This window comes from Sphaerodactylus townsendi, linkage group LG02, assembly GCF_021028975.2.
Source record: "Sphaerodactylus townsendi isolate TG3544 linkage group LG02, MPM_Stown_v2.3, whole genome shotgun sequence".
Lineage (NCBI taxonomy): Eukaryota > Metazoa > Chordata > Lepidosauria > Squamata > Sphaerodactylidae > Sphaerodactylus > Sphaerodactylus townsendi.
The window spans coordinates 5,500,135-5,514,369 of NC_059426.1; the positions used below are offsets into that span (position 1 = coordinate 5,500,135).

Here is a 14,235-nt window from a genome sequence, read left to right on the forward strand (position 1 = left end):
CTTCCCCTCCTTCCTTCCCACCCTCCCTCCCTTCCTTCCTACCCTCCCTCCCTTCCTCCCTCCCTCCCTTCCTACCCTCCCTCCCTCCCTCCCTCCCACAGGCTCAGGGACATAGGATAGGGGTTATTAAAATAAATATCTCATGTTTTAAACCAACTGCTTCTTGGAGAACTTCTTATTCGTTGCCTTAATACTAATCTTGGTTACCCTCTCATTTCTGTAGGGTAAAACCCCACTTGAAAAAGTGCTTTGAAGGAATTGCTAGCGTCGAATTTACCGAAGTCCTGGACATCACCCACATGAAGAGCAGTGAAGGGAGAAGTTGTCGAACTGATAACTACAATATCGACGTCTAAAGCAAGAGGCCAAGTGGAAAAATGGCTGGTTGAATTGGAGGCAGCCATGGTGAATTCCATCCGCAAGGTAACAAACAATGTTTCCTTTGATTTTATTTCCTATATTATATTATATTATCAAATATTATATGTAAAATCTTTGAGATGGCGTGGGTTTCCCTGTTTGAAATTAAGTAAGGCAGGGGGGTCTTCAAACTATAGCCCTCAGATGTTCATAGACTACAGACCCCATGAGCGTTTCCCTTGGCCATGCTGGCAGGGGGTTGATGGGAATTGTAGTCCATGAACATCTGGAGGAATATAGTGAACTAATAAAACAAATACTGACATAGTGTGCCCAGTAACCTGTAATGGCTGAAATGTTAATTTTAGGGGAAGTGTTTTTACTGATTGTAGAGAAATACCATCTTACCATCCAATCCTAAAATTTCTGATCATATAGAGGCCATTCCAGCATGGAATGCAGTGTGATTAACAGCCTTATCCAAAGGCAGGGGACAAATCCATTGGTGGGAATGGAAGCAGGGGCTGTGCAGTGGTTTGCCACTCCCAAGACACTTGCCCTGGAGGGGTGAATCTGCTTTGCTGGGCAGGTACCATGCGAGGGCCGAGGGAGGGGGCTCTTGGAGCAGGTGTTGTCCCCTGGTGCCATTTCTCCCCATGCGACCCTGCTGGCAGGTGGCAGCAGCTCTCCCCTTAGCAACGTCCAATCATTCTCCTCCCCTTATCAGCCCTTCAAAATATCCTCTAAAAATGGGTTCCTTCACATACCTTGTGAAAAACAGGAACGACGGTGCCTCCAGACTTGTACGTTTGGTGTGGTGCAGCTCCACTGCTTCTAGTCAGCTGTATGTGAAGCATATTTGTTTTTATATTGGCCACGCTGGCAGGGGCTGATAGGAATTGTAGTCTGTGAACATCTGAAGTGCCATAGGTTCGCCACCACAGGAGTAGACAGTACTGGCATAAGCATAAGCATTTTATTGTCCTTGTGCACGCACAACAAAAGTTACAGCAGCATTCCTCGATGCACACAATTTCGAATAAACACCCCATCCTCCCGCTTTCCCTTCTCCACCCATCCCTGCAACCCCCCAAACACACATCAACCACGAGCGGGTTTAGCATCGCCCACAGCTCCTAGAGTAGAAGCTGTCTCCAAGCCCCTCTTTGTCCTAGTTTTGATGAACCTGTGTCGTCTGCGGGATGGTCACAGGGACAAAGAGAGTGTGCTGGATGGGGCGGGTCTCTCAAGAATATGTTGGGCTTTCTTTGGAAGCGGGGAATTATGGGAGTTCTTCCAAGGAGGGGAGAGGGCAGCCGATAATCCTCTGTGCAGTCGTGATCACCCTTTGGAGCGTCTTCCTCCAAAGCCCTGAGAGACCAAGAGCCTGAGCAAAAGACAACTTTATGTGTGCTGATGCTTCATGAGTTATGACTGCCCTGTCATGTTGAAGTTGAATTTGCATGGTTCTTCCTAATTTGTTGATGGGGGAAATTGCTCCGACTGACCCTGTGCTCAGGTAGATGTCCTTGTTCCTATTGGAAGCAACCTGCTCGGCGGAAGGGTGGTTGTTGGTGCTCCTCTTCCGTTCAACTGATTTCAACTCCATCCCAGGCCAAAAGTCTGAGTCCTGGCTCCGTGAGCAGAGACCCCATATCTTACGGCAGAACTTGTCCACACGGTTTGCTGAATTTGCTCGGGCTGCGAGGGAAGGCCTCCAGTTCCAATAAATGCATTTCCCTTGTCTGCGGTGATCAAAATACAACGGTTGTGACTCAATTTGACAAAATTACAGCACGGTAGCGTCTCCCGTGAATTAATTAGCAACGAGTGAGCTCTTCCAATGCTGAAGATGCTCCGTGAGAGCCACAGAAAGGCAATTGAGCGAAGCCGTTTTGGTGGGGCCCTTTGACAGCTTATCTGCCTTTATGAGAAGGCAGTCCCACAATAAAAAAATGAAGTAAATTAGCCGTTTGCTGTGGAATCTGGTACGATTGAACTCCCTTCATTTATTGTTTCGGACTCTCTCCATGCATTAATCACAGCCTTCCTTTATTCTTCTTTCCTATTGTAATTTTTTTTTTTTTTGTAATAAATGGCTTCGCTTTATTTGGGCCGAGATTTAAAAACCTCCTCGAATGTGCTAGTCTTTGCTTGTGTGATTAGTTCCTTTCTGTCAGTCAAGGCAAGACCCGGCTTACAAACAACTCTCTCAACAAACTGAGGGTTTGATTTGCTCTTTTCAAGTCAAGGGGGCTTGCAAAGCATCCTTAGGAATTATACTTCAAGGACTCCAGAAGAGTGTGCTCTGTAGGATCGCTGAATCTTCTGAATTTCCAGGCATTCGGGACTGAGTGTGTGTTAACCGGCATCAGAGTGCAACTTCTGACTTATGGCGGCCGGTCTAGTGGGACCTCAGCGCCCTCCAAAACGTTAACAGCCCTCACTTAGGTCTTGCAAACGGAGGCTTCATTGAGTCAGCCCATTGAGTCAACTGAGCCTTGAATGAGTCAACGGAAGCTTGATTGAGTCAACTCTTCTCCTGCTGGATCTTCTTTTCCTGCTGCCCTCCCTGGCCCTTTCCCCACTTACCTTAAGCCCACGCTACTCTCCTAAAGTAGAAGCGGGGTCCCAGCTACACTCCCCACTTCAGGGTGGCGAGGCTTGCCAGCCAGCCCGGCTGCCTCTCACCAAGCCCCCCCTCAGCCCAGCGTCATCCCTGGCCTTTCAAATCAAAGCCTTTTGATGAAGCCTGAAGCGCACAGAATTAGCGGCGCAGCAGCTTCCTCCAACAAAGGGTAAGTGGGGAAAGGGCCCAACTTTTCCCAGCACTATCATGTTTCCAGTTGCTCTTATCACATGATAGTCTCCATTAGTCATATATGTATCTTTTTTTTTTTTTTTTTGGCAGAGGTGTAGTTTGCTTTTCGCTTGTCTAGTCATTTTGGCATTGTGGCGCATCAGCAGACTCGGAACTTTAGTGTAGGCGGACTTGGTTCAGATGTTTATCCGGGCTTAATTTTCTAGCTAAGTGGTACATGTAAGAAACAATCTGGACAAAGTTGGTGAAGCAGGTAACAAAGCTTTTATTGGTTCTCGGTCTTGCAAGCCAGTTGCCCACTCTCAGAGAGACACACAGTTCCCTAGCTGTGCAGCAGCTTATATTCCCTTTAGGACCACCCAATCCCTCCCTCTGCGTCTCCATTGGCTGGGAGATAAAGGGGCTTGTATACAATTCATCTGGACATGTTATGTCATATACCAAATTGGCATCTCCTCAATTAATATTTCTTTATATGGTCCCGAGATTCCTGCAATTAGTGTCAACCCTGTTGAGTATCTTCATGATATATTTTTCTTTCTGTTGGGACATACATTAGGACCATCCCAAGGGTTGCTTATCAGCAGGTGCCCCTCTTGGCACAAGGACCCAGACCTGTTAATTGGAACCTGGATCCTGTCCCATCTTCCTATAACTATTGAATCCGGGCTTCAAAAGCATCTTAAAATGTTTCTTTATAAGATTTAAGTCAAAATATTGGACAAACTGGTAACTATCGGTCTGAAAGGCTCAATCGGATTTCTCAATAGAGTTTCTGCTGGCCAGCTAGCATGTTTCTTACATACAGGAACAGGGGGGTAAGTCATCTCTGCAACATTCAGGAGGTAATATGTGAGGCAAGTACTCTGTATGGATTTTCATGTCACGGTGGTAAGCATATGAATGTCCAGAAATGTAATATGGAATTTTTATAACAGGGTGGAGTCATTGCAGCAACTCTTAATTTTATTTGCATTAATTTTATTTACACAGTGTGTAACAGACTTCCCTCTGTGATACACCTCTGAAGATGCCAGCCACAGATGCAGGCGAAATGTTAGGAACAAGATCCACCAGACCACGGCCGCACAGCCCGGAAAACCTACCACAACCAGTTTATTTACATTATTTATAGTCTGGGAGATATAGTATATTTCTCACTGGGACCCAAGGTGGAGTAAACAGAGTGAATCAATGCAAGTGGGGGATGAGACATTCAATAAACAAAGCAATAGGATTCGTGTTGTAGAATCAACTGGAAGTCTAAAACAGACGAGAAGCAAAGTTTTAATATGACAACTTTGACAACTACTATATTAGAGTACACAGGGAAGCTGATGATAGCCACAAATACTGGGACAGTTTCAACAAAAATGAAGAGAATCTTACCGTGCCATGCCCTCTGAAGAGAAGTCAAACAAGCCACAAAAAAGCTCGAGTTCAGAAAGCAGCTGGTGAAGGAATGCTGCCGTGTAGGGAAACCTCATAAGAACATAAGAACATAAGAACAAGCCAGCTGGATCAGACCAAAGTCCATCTAGTCCAGCTCTCTGCTACTCGCAGTGGCCCACCAGGTGCCTTTGGGAGCTCACATGTAGGATGTGAGCATATTGGCCTTCTCTGTTGCTCCCAATCCACCTGGTCTGTTAAGGCATTTGCAATCTCAGATCAGGGATCAAGATTGGTAGCCATAAATCGACTTCTCTTCCATAAATCTGTCCAAGCCCCTTTTAAAGCTATCCAGGTTAGTGGCCATCACCACCTCCTGTGGCAGCATATTCCAAACACCAATCACACGTTGCGTGAAGAAGTGTTTCCTTTTATTAGTCCTAATTCTTCCCCCCAGCATTTTCAATGAATGCCCCCTGGTTCTAGTATTGTGAGAAAGAGAAAGATTTCTCTCTGTCAACATTTTCTACCCCATGCATAATTTGGTAGACTTCAATCCATGTATCCCCCCCTCAACCATACCTCTCCAAACTAAAGAGTCCCAAACGCTGCAGCCTCTCCTCATAGGGAAGGTGCTCCAGTCCCTCAATCATCCTTGTTGCCCTTCTCTGCACTTTTCTATCCCCTCAATATCCTTTTTGAGATGCGGCGACTAGAACTGGACACAGTACTCAAGTGCGGTAGCACCACTGCGCTTTATATAAGGGCATGACAATCTTTGCAGTTTATTCTCAGATTCCCTTTCCTAATGATCCCCCAGCATAGAGTTTACCCCTTTTTCACAGCTGCCATGCATTGAGTTGACATTCCCATGGAACTATCAGCTGGGCAGCCCTAAATCCCTTTCCCTGGTCTGCTGACTGATAGCGCAAGCCCTGTAGTATGTGAAGTTTGGATTTTTTTGCCCTATATTGTGCATCACTTTACATTTTGCTACATTAGACTGCGTTTCATTTCTGGGGCCTCACCCTAATTTATCAAGGTCCAGCTTGGAGCTCTTAGCAGAAATCCTTGTGGTTCTCCTACCCTACATGGTGGGTATCATCTACTGCAAGCCCAGCCACCCACGCTACCACCTACTTCGGGTCATTTATGAATAGGTTAAAGAGCACTGAGGGTCCCAATACAGATCATGGGGACTTCCTCCCAACATCTCTCCATTGTGAACTTCCCATTTATACCCACCCTTTGCTTCCTGTTCCCTCAACCAGTTTTAATCCATGGGAGACTTCCCCTCTTATTCCTTCATTGCTTTGAGTTTTCTCCAACAGTCTCATGGCTGACTGTACTCTGGTTCACCATTGCTCAGACGTACTTCCAAACAAAGAAACTTTACTCGATACTTACTTCGGGGATACCTTATATTTAGCGCTAGCCAAAGCCCTCTACGTCTTATTTTCTGGGGATGTCTTATATTCGGGGAAACGGGAAATCTGTTGATTATTTTCTATCCTGGAGTGAAATGGGGGGAAGTGGGTCGTAGGTTTCTGGACAGCTTCAGGAAGATCTGGGGCAGGGGTCTGCAACCTGCAGTTGGCCATGCTGGCAGGGGCTGATGTGAATTGTAGTCCATGAACATCTGGAGCCGCAGGTTGCAGATCCCTGAGGGGAAACGCCGATTTCTCCTGTGCCATTGGATTTGATGGTTGTCAGCCATCTAGCCTTCTTGCCATCATAAACAGGCTGTCTCAAATCATCGGGCATTTTGCAGGGTGTAAAAGGAGAATGAATATGTATCTGTGCACAGAAACAACTATGCGCCTTCACATCATATTTCAACAGTTAGGCTGTCTGATGCATGTGGGATGGGGTCAGTGTTGAATCTTGCCCAGTTCACCAGTCCCGTGTTTGATTCACAAGGTCTACAAATCTGTTTTCACCTTGAGAGGAAATATTTTCTGTTGCTTCTCTTTACTCATAACATGCCTTTATTCGGTGATCTCTGGAGTCTGTGCTGTGGTATTATGGGAATTGTTGTGTGTAAAGTTAATCTTTTTAATAGCATTAAGCATAAATTGTCAGTTGAATAGTCACCACTATAATTATGAATCTGGACCTTGCTTATTTGCCCCATTGGTGTTTCTCTCATTTGCATCTCCCCAGGTAATTGGTCAAGCAATAGATGCCTATCCAAAAACCGAACGTATCAACTGGGTTCGGGAGTGGCCTGGGCAAACGGTTCTTTGCGTCTCTCAGACTTTCTGGACTTCAGAAGTGCAAATGTCTATTAGAAATGGCCAGGAGGTAGGTCGTGCTCAACCATCTACAAGCCATTTGTAGCTACCAATAATTTACAATTTCTTTCAAAAGACAAGGCTGAACTATTGTATAATCAATAACATGATGTTGTCTGAATCGTTTTGGGAAGCAATGCGTCAGATGAGCTATTGAGTTCCCTCCCCCTTTGCATGATGAAATGTTAAATCATGAATGTGGATATCTGGGGCCAGGGCCTTCTCAGCCTTGGCCCCTGCCTGGTGGAACACTCTCCCTCCAGCTGTCCGGGCCCTGTGGGACCTTGGTGAATTCCGCAGGGCCTGTAAGACTGAGCTGTTCCACCGGGCTTTTGGAGTGTCCAGCCGCTGATTGAGGTGCCCCTTCTACACCTCCGGTTTCGGAGTCCCCTTGCCATCTAGGGGACCCACTTTTTTTGTTCTGTTTCCCCCTCCTTGGTAGGGTTTAATTCGGGTTTTGCTGACGTCATTTTTATTGAATCTACCGCTGTGTTTTAAATTTAAACTACTTTAACTTAATGGGGTTTTGTTTGTATATATTATATGTAGAATCTGTGTTGTGAACCGCCCAGAGCCCTCCGGGGGTTGGGTGGTATGTATGTGTGTGTGTGTGCGTGTGTGTGTGTGTGAGTGAATGAATGAATGAATGCTAGCATTTAGAGATCAAGCAACATTCCTGCCCAGCAAGCAATAGAAGCATTTTTCTTTCCTTTGTGCTAATTCTGAGAAGAGGTTATCTGACATACTTGCTCTGAGTAGAGGCTGTGGATTTGCATGCTGCTAATCCTCAACACTGGTGGAACGACAAGTTTGCACACGTTGCAGTTTGTGCTAGAGGAGTCCAAGAGCTTCTCAATTATTTCTGCATAGCCAGTTTCTAAAGAGCCTGTGTGGTATAGTGGTCAAAATGTTGGGGCTACGATCTGGGAAATGCAGGTTCGAATCCCCACTCTGCCATGGAAACTGACTGGGTGACCTTGGGGCAGTCACACATTCTCAGTCTTGACCCAGGTTGGTATTTGGATGGGAGACCTCCAAGGAGTACCAGGGTCATGATGCAGAGACAAGTAATGGCAAACCACCTCCAAAGTCACTTGCCTCAAAAACCCCACAGAGCCACCATTAGTCAGCTGTAACTAGGGTATGGACAGACTGACCCCTGTTTCAGATTCAGTTTTAATTTCATTCCAGTTGCAATGGATCTAGCAGAGACAGAGGCTCATTCCGCACATGCAGAACAATGCACTTTCAAACTGCTTTCAATGCTCTTTGAAGCTGTGCGGAATGGCAAAAACCACTTGCAAACAGTTGTGAAAGTGGTTTGAAAATGGATTATTTTGTGTGTGCGGAAGGGGCCAAAGTGTCAGGACAAGGAACCATTTTGAAGTTCAGTGTTGTGTTTCTTGCTTGGCCAATGGGCATGGCCTAATGTGTAAATTACCTCTGAAATATGTGGGATAAACCCATTTAATACTGAACCTAGTGTAGGGTCCAGAACCTCCCCATACGATTATCATACCATCTATGTAGTCAGTTATTTACTGGTCCAAAATACAGGGGTGGAGGTTGACCACAGGGATTGATCACCCCTGTGCTGAAGAATCAGCATTGGCTACCTGCCTGCTTCCAGACACAATTGAAAGTGCTGGCTGTTAACTTTAACACTACTTATGTCTAAAGGCTTAGGTTTTTTTTTTTAAAAAAAGATTTGTTCTTTTTGTACTGTGGTTTTTAATTGTAAGCTCCCTTGAGCAGGACTCTGAAGAGGTACCATAGAAATACTTCAAATAAATAAATAAATAAATAAATGGATGGATAGATGGATAGATGGATGGATAGATGGATAGATAGATGGATAGATAGATGGATAGATAGATAGATGGATAGATGAATGGATAGATGAATGGATAGATAGATAGATGAATAGATAGATGAATGGATAGATAGATAGATAGATAGATAGATAGATAGATAGATAGATAGATAGATAGATAGATAGATAGATAGATAGATAGATAGATGGATGGATGGATGGATGGATGGATGGATGGATGGATGGATGGATGGATGGATGGATGGATGGATGGATGGATGGATGGATGGATGGATGGATGGATGGATGGATGGATGGATGGATGGATGGATGGATGGATGGATGGATGGATGGATGGATGGATGGATGGATGGATGGATGGATGAATGAATGAATGAATGAATGAATGAATGATCCAACATCACGAACCAAGAAATTCACCAATGCAGCGGAAACTCAAAAGTGGCCACTCTCAGAGCCCTGCCTGTTTTTGTCGACGTGGTGCCGATCAAACCCACCCCCTCTTCCTTCCTGTTTGCGTCTTCTCCCAGGCACTTGAGAATTACCTGGACCAATGCAACGACCAGATTGACGGCATCGTCACCTTAGTGCGAGGAAAACTGTCCAAGCAGAATCGAGTGACTCTTGGTGCGTTGGTTGTCCTCGATGTTCATGCGAGGGATGTTCTCGCCTCCCTCGTCACCAAATCTGTCAGCGATGAAAATGACTTTGAGTGGTTAAGCCAGCTGAGGTACTACTGGGAGGTAAGCCGCACCCTTGTATCCTATTGGGAAGCAATTTCCATTTGCCGCTTTTCAATTTGGGGGCTGATGACTAAAGATATCTCTCCAGTTATTCTATGGCAGGGGTGGCGAACCTTTTCGAGATCAAGTGCCCAAATTGTAACCCAAAACCCACTTATTTATCGCAAAGTGCCAACATGGCAATTTAACCTGAATACTGAGGTTTTAGTTTAGAAAAAAACGGTTGGCTCCGAGGTGTATGTTTCTCGGGAGTTAGTTCGAGTTGTCAGTGGCTCTGCTTTGAAGCAACCGTACAACTCTTCCAACGGGTGAATCATGACGCTAGGAGGGTTTACTCAGAAGCAAGCCCCATTGCCAGCAACCAAGCTTACTCCCAGATAAAGGATCGTGCTTTAGTTCTTTGCATGAAAATCAGTGGGGTTTAACAGCGCTTAACAGGGTTATCTATACTGCTTCCTCAAAACTAGGTCTTAGGTTTAATGCTAATAATTGAGCCCAGTGTCCCAGGCAAGCCTAGGTGGGGGGGGGGGACCTCTGTTTGCATGTGCCCACAGAGAGGGCTCTGAGTGCCACCTCTGGCACCCATGCCATAGGTTTGCCACCACTGTTCTATGGACTGCGAAGGAAGGTGTTTAACAGCCATACATAATACCGTTTGTCATTAGAGTTTTTTTCCCTTTCCCAACTATTCTCTGCGCATTTGCTGAGATGGCGACAGGCTCGCAGATAGAAATTGTTCGGTCAGAGGCCTTAGCTGAGTCTTCCTTATGCTGCTGGAGAAGTGAGCAGCAGTGGCGTAGGAGGTTAAGAGCTTGTGTATCTAATCTGGAGGAACCGGGTTTGATTCCCAGCTCTGCCGCCTGAGCTGTGGAGGCTTATCTGGGGAATTCAGATTAGCCTGTGCACTCTCACACACGCCAGCTGGGTGACCTTGGGCTGGTCACAGCTTTTCGGAGCTCTCTTAGCCCCACCTACCTCACAGGGTGTTTGTTGTGAGGGGGGAAGGGCAAGGAGATTGTCAGCCCCTTTGAGTCTCCTGCAGGAGAGAAAGGGGGGATAGAAATCCAAACTCTTCTCTTCTTCTTCCTGGTTTTTTTCTTAAAAGCAATCATACGTTTTTCTGCTGAGCCGTCTGCACCTGAAATTTGTCAGCATCCGTGACATGAACCGGGCGACGCTCGGCAGGATGTGTATTGAAAACACCTCTTTTATCCGCGCAGTATGAGACGACATTATGGCCGCAATTAGGCAAATTGCTCTGAATTGCCTACCTGTTTGGAGACTATAAAAATCATTGTGTTCTTCTTCACTAGAGATGTCAAAATATTTTCTGAATTGCTGGTTGCTCTGCTTATTATTTGATGGCGATTTGGTTTAGGGTGCAATGAAGTCGTGACGGGACGTTGACTGGGCCGAAGGGGGGAAAATGTGCTGACGGAATTATTTGATCTTGTCTGATGTTGAAGGATAATTTTAGATGCTCTTTAGAAATAGGGCCGATAGTGTTTGCTTATTTATTTAGATGCGGAGCAGATTCCGTAGTTGTGACGAGAAATGTTGGGGAAACATGGAACAGACTGGTTCTAGTGGGTTTTCCGGGCTGTGTGGCCGTGGTCTGGTGGATCTTATTCCTAACATTACACCTTCAACTGTGGCTGGCATCTTCAGAGGTGTATCACAGAGGGAAGTCTGTTGGCATCTTCAGAGGTGTATCACAGAGGAAAGTCTGTTGGCATCTTCAGAGGTGTATCACTGTGTCCAGACTTCTCTTATAACAGACTTCCCTCTGTGATACACCTCTGAAGATGCCAACAGACTTCCCTCTGTGATACACCTCTGAAGATGCCAGCCACCAATGCAGGCGAAACGTTAGGAACAAGATCCACCAGACCACGGCCACACAGCCCGGAAAACCCACCACAACCAGTTGAATCCGGCCGTGAAAGCCTTCGACAATACATGGAACAGACTGTTCAGAAACCGCCTCTGTGGTGGTTTTGACTTGTTGCTGCTGCCTAAACCAGGGGTCTGCAACCTGCGGCTCTCCAGATGTTCATGGACTACAAATCCCATCAGCCCCTGCCAGCATGGCCAATTGTTGCTGCTGCCTAAACTGATGAGGCAAAACACTGGCTGGTTTTGAAGGGTTTTGCTTGCTGGTGATGGGAACTACATAGTGGACACTAGAAGTAATTCATCACTGGCATATGCAGCTAGTTTCAGGAGATCAGGAAACTCTCTTATTACTTTCCCCTGCAACTTCCAAGTGGGAGGTAGGTTTTAAATTAGGAAAATATTGCTGGGAGAAAGGTCTAATATACCTCTACACTATAATCCCATTCATGGTCCTCTTCCTACTGATCCTTTTGCATTAGCAAAGTCCTCAAGAGAGCCGGATCTCAGATCTTGGACGGTCTGGTTATGTCTGCTCAGGCATCTGCACAAACATATAATGCAAAGATCTGCTTTGATTTGTAATCTGATTTGTTTCTTCAAGCATTTCAATCCCACTTTATCTCCTTGGACAGTGAACAGTGCAGCAACTAAGATGCAAGGAGTGAAATTACAACAATAATCCGGTTAGCATTTTTAAAAGAAAAGATCCATATTCAAATTACACATTTCAAAGCACTCTACATCGCAAGCGAGAATTCAAACCCACAACCTCACAGCCAAATCCACTGATAAAATTTGCCCTCTCAACTGGGTGCTCTCTTTAGACCAAGACAGCTTTATATGCCTTCCTAAATGTAGGAAGTGAAAGAACCGTCCTCACCTGCTCTGGCGGGGTGTTCCAAAGGACAGGCCCCACCCATGAACATGGGAAGCTGCCTCGTTCAGAACCAGAGCACCAGTCTCTCAAGGGGCCTTTCCCCACATACCTTAAGCCCCGCGCTACTTGAGGAGAGTAGCGTGGAGTCCCCTGGCATTCCCCACAAGAGGGGCGGCGACAGAGCAGCCGCCCCGACGCTGCCGCTGTCGCGCCCCCTCAGCGTGCGGCATCTCTGGCACTCTTGTGGGGTCGTGGGGACGCCCGGGCGCGCGGCATAGGGGGGATAGGGGAGAGTGGGGAAATGCCCAAGGTCAGCATTGCTTACTCAGACTGGCAACTGCTGCTCAGAGTCTGAGGCTGAGGCCTTTCACATTAGCTGGCCCTTTGAGCTGGATATGCTGGGGACTGAACCTATGATCTTTTGTTTGCCAAGCGGATGCCCTACCACTGAGCTACCGCCTCTTCTCTGATTTTTACACATGAAGCTGGTTTATGCTGAATCAGTCCATTGGTCAGTCAACGTCAGTATTGTCTACTCAGATAGGCAGTTGCTCTCCAGGGTCTCAGGCAGAGAAGGGCCTTCCACATCACCTAGGCCCGTGATGACGAACCTATGGCACGGGTGCCCAAGGTGGCACTCAGAGCCGTCTCTGTGGGCACGCATGCTGTCATCTTCCCCTTCCCCTCTCGCCCAGCCAGAGGCGGCTGCCAGCAAACGCGTTGGGAGTCACGCTGCCCAGGCTGAGACCTTCTGTGTTCCAAGCAGATGCTCTGGTATTGAGTTACCCTCTCCTATCATGGAAAAGACCCATAATGTTGCGGTAGCCAAGTGGAGGGTAGCTTAAGGAGGAGGCTGCCTGAAGAATATAATTGGTGCATGGAGGTATAATCATGGACTCTGGTGAACCCTTGGGTTCAAGGGCTTAAGGGACTAACCACTATTTCTTGTTTTCTTACTTCTTTCTTGTTTTCTGTACTATACACTTTGTATGTTGGCATAGGAACAACATCTGCAGACAAAGATGATCAACGCTGGTTTAAGATACGGATACGAATACCTTGGCAATACCCCCCGGCTAGTTATCACTCCTCTCACTGACAGATGCTACAGGTAAATCACAAGTCGCTGAGGGTGTTACAAAAAATTTTTCCCTTGTAGGGATAGTACAGTTAATGTCACCAGACTGAGGGCTGCCATATTAGAAAACGTGGTTCGGCTTTCTTGTGATTTTCTCTTCAGTATTGCTACAGCATTTCATGGCCTCCCTAAAAATAGGTATAATAGGTATATTAAAATTTTAATGGACACATATATGTTTATTTTCCCTGAACAATGAGTGAATTTGTCATTTTGAAGTTCTTGGAACCGCGGTATATTTTAGGCGACACTTGCTTGTGGTGTAGTGGTGTAGAGGGGAGGGTTGGTACAAGGGATGATGGGGCTGGAACTCCTCACTCCACCGTGAAAGCTTGACAGGTGACCAGATTAGCCTCTATACTCCCACACACGCCAGCTGGGTGACCTTGGGCTAGTCACAGCTTCTCGGAGCTCTCTCAGCCCCACCTACCTCACAGGGTGTTTGTTGTGAGGGGGGAAGGGCAAGGAGATTGTAAGCCCCTTTGAGTCTCCTACAGGAGAGAAAGGGGGGATATAAATCCAAACTACTCCTCCTCCTCCTCCTAAAAGCAATGGGCTCTAATCTGAAGAACCAGGTTTGATTCCCCACTCCTCCGCATGAGTGGCTGAATCTTATCCGGTGAGCCAGATGTGTTTCTGCACTCCTACATTCCTGCTGGGTGACCTTGGGCTAGTCACAGTTCTTCGGAGCTCTCTCAGCCCCACCTGCCTCACAAGGTGTCTGCTGTGGGGAGAGGAAGGGAAAGGAGTTTTTGTAAGGCGCCTTGAACCTCCTTACAGGAGAGAAAGGTGGGGTATAAATCCAAACTCTTCTCCTTCTTCTTTCCTTTCAGAACTCTGTTTGGTGCTCTCCACCTGCATCTTGGGGGCGCCCCGGAAGGCC

General features: G+C 46.5%; 1 protein-coding gene across 1 annotated transcript in view; it reads left to right on the forward strand.

Annotated features, from left to right (window-relative positions):
- The first annotated feature begins 402 nt into the window (after positions 1-402).
- LOC125425876 overlaps positions 403-14,235 on the forward strand; it is a 117,342-nt gene continuing 103,509 nt past the window's right edge. Inside the window, exons 1-5 of the mRNA XM_048483611.1 lie at positions 403-423; positions 6,734-6,874; positions 9,229-9,441; positions 13,216-13,325; positions 14,186-14,232. Coding sequence (XP_048339568.1) covers positions 403-423; positions 6,734-6,874; positions 9,229-9,441; positions 13,216-13,325; positions 14,186-14,232 — 532 coding nt within the window. The remainder of the gene's footprint in view (positions 424-6,733; positions 6,875-9,228; positions 9,442-13,215; positions 13,326-14,185; positions 14,233-14,235) is intronic.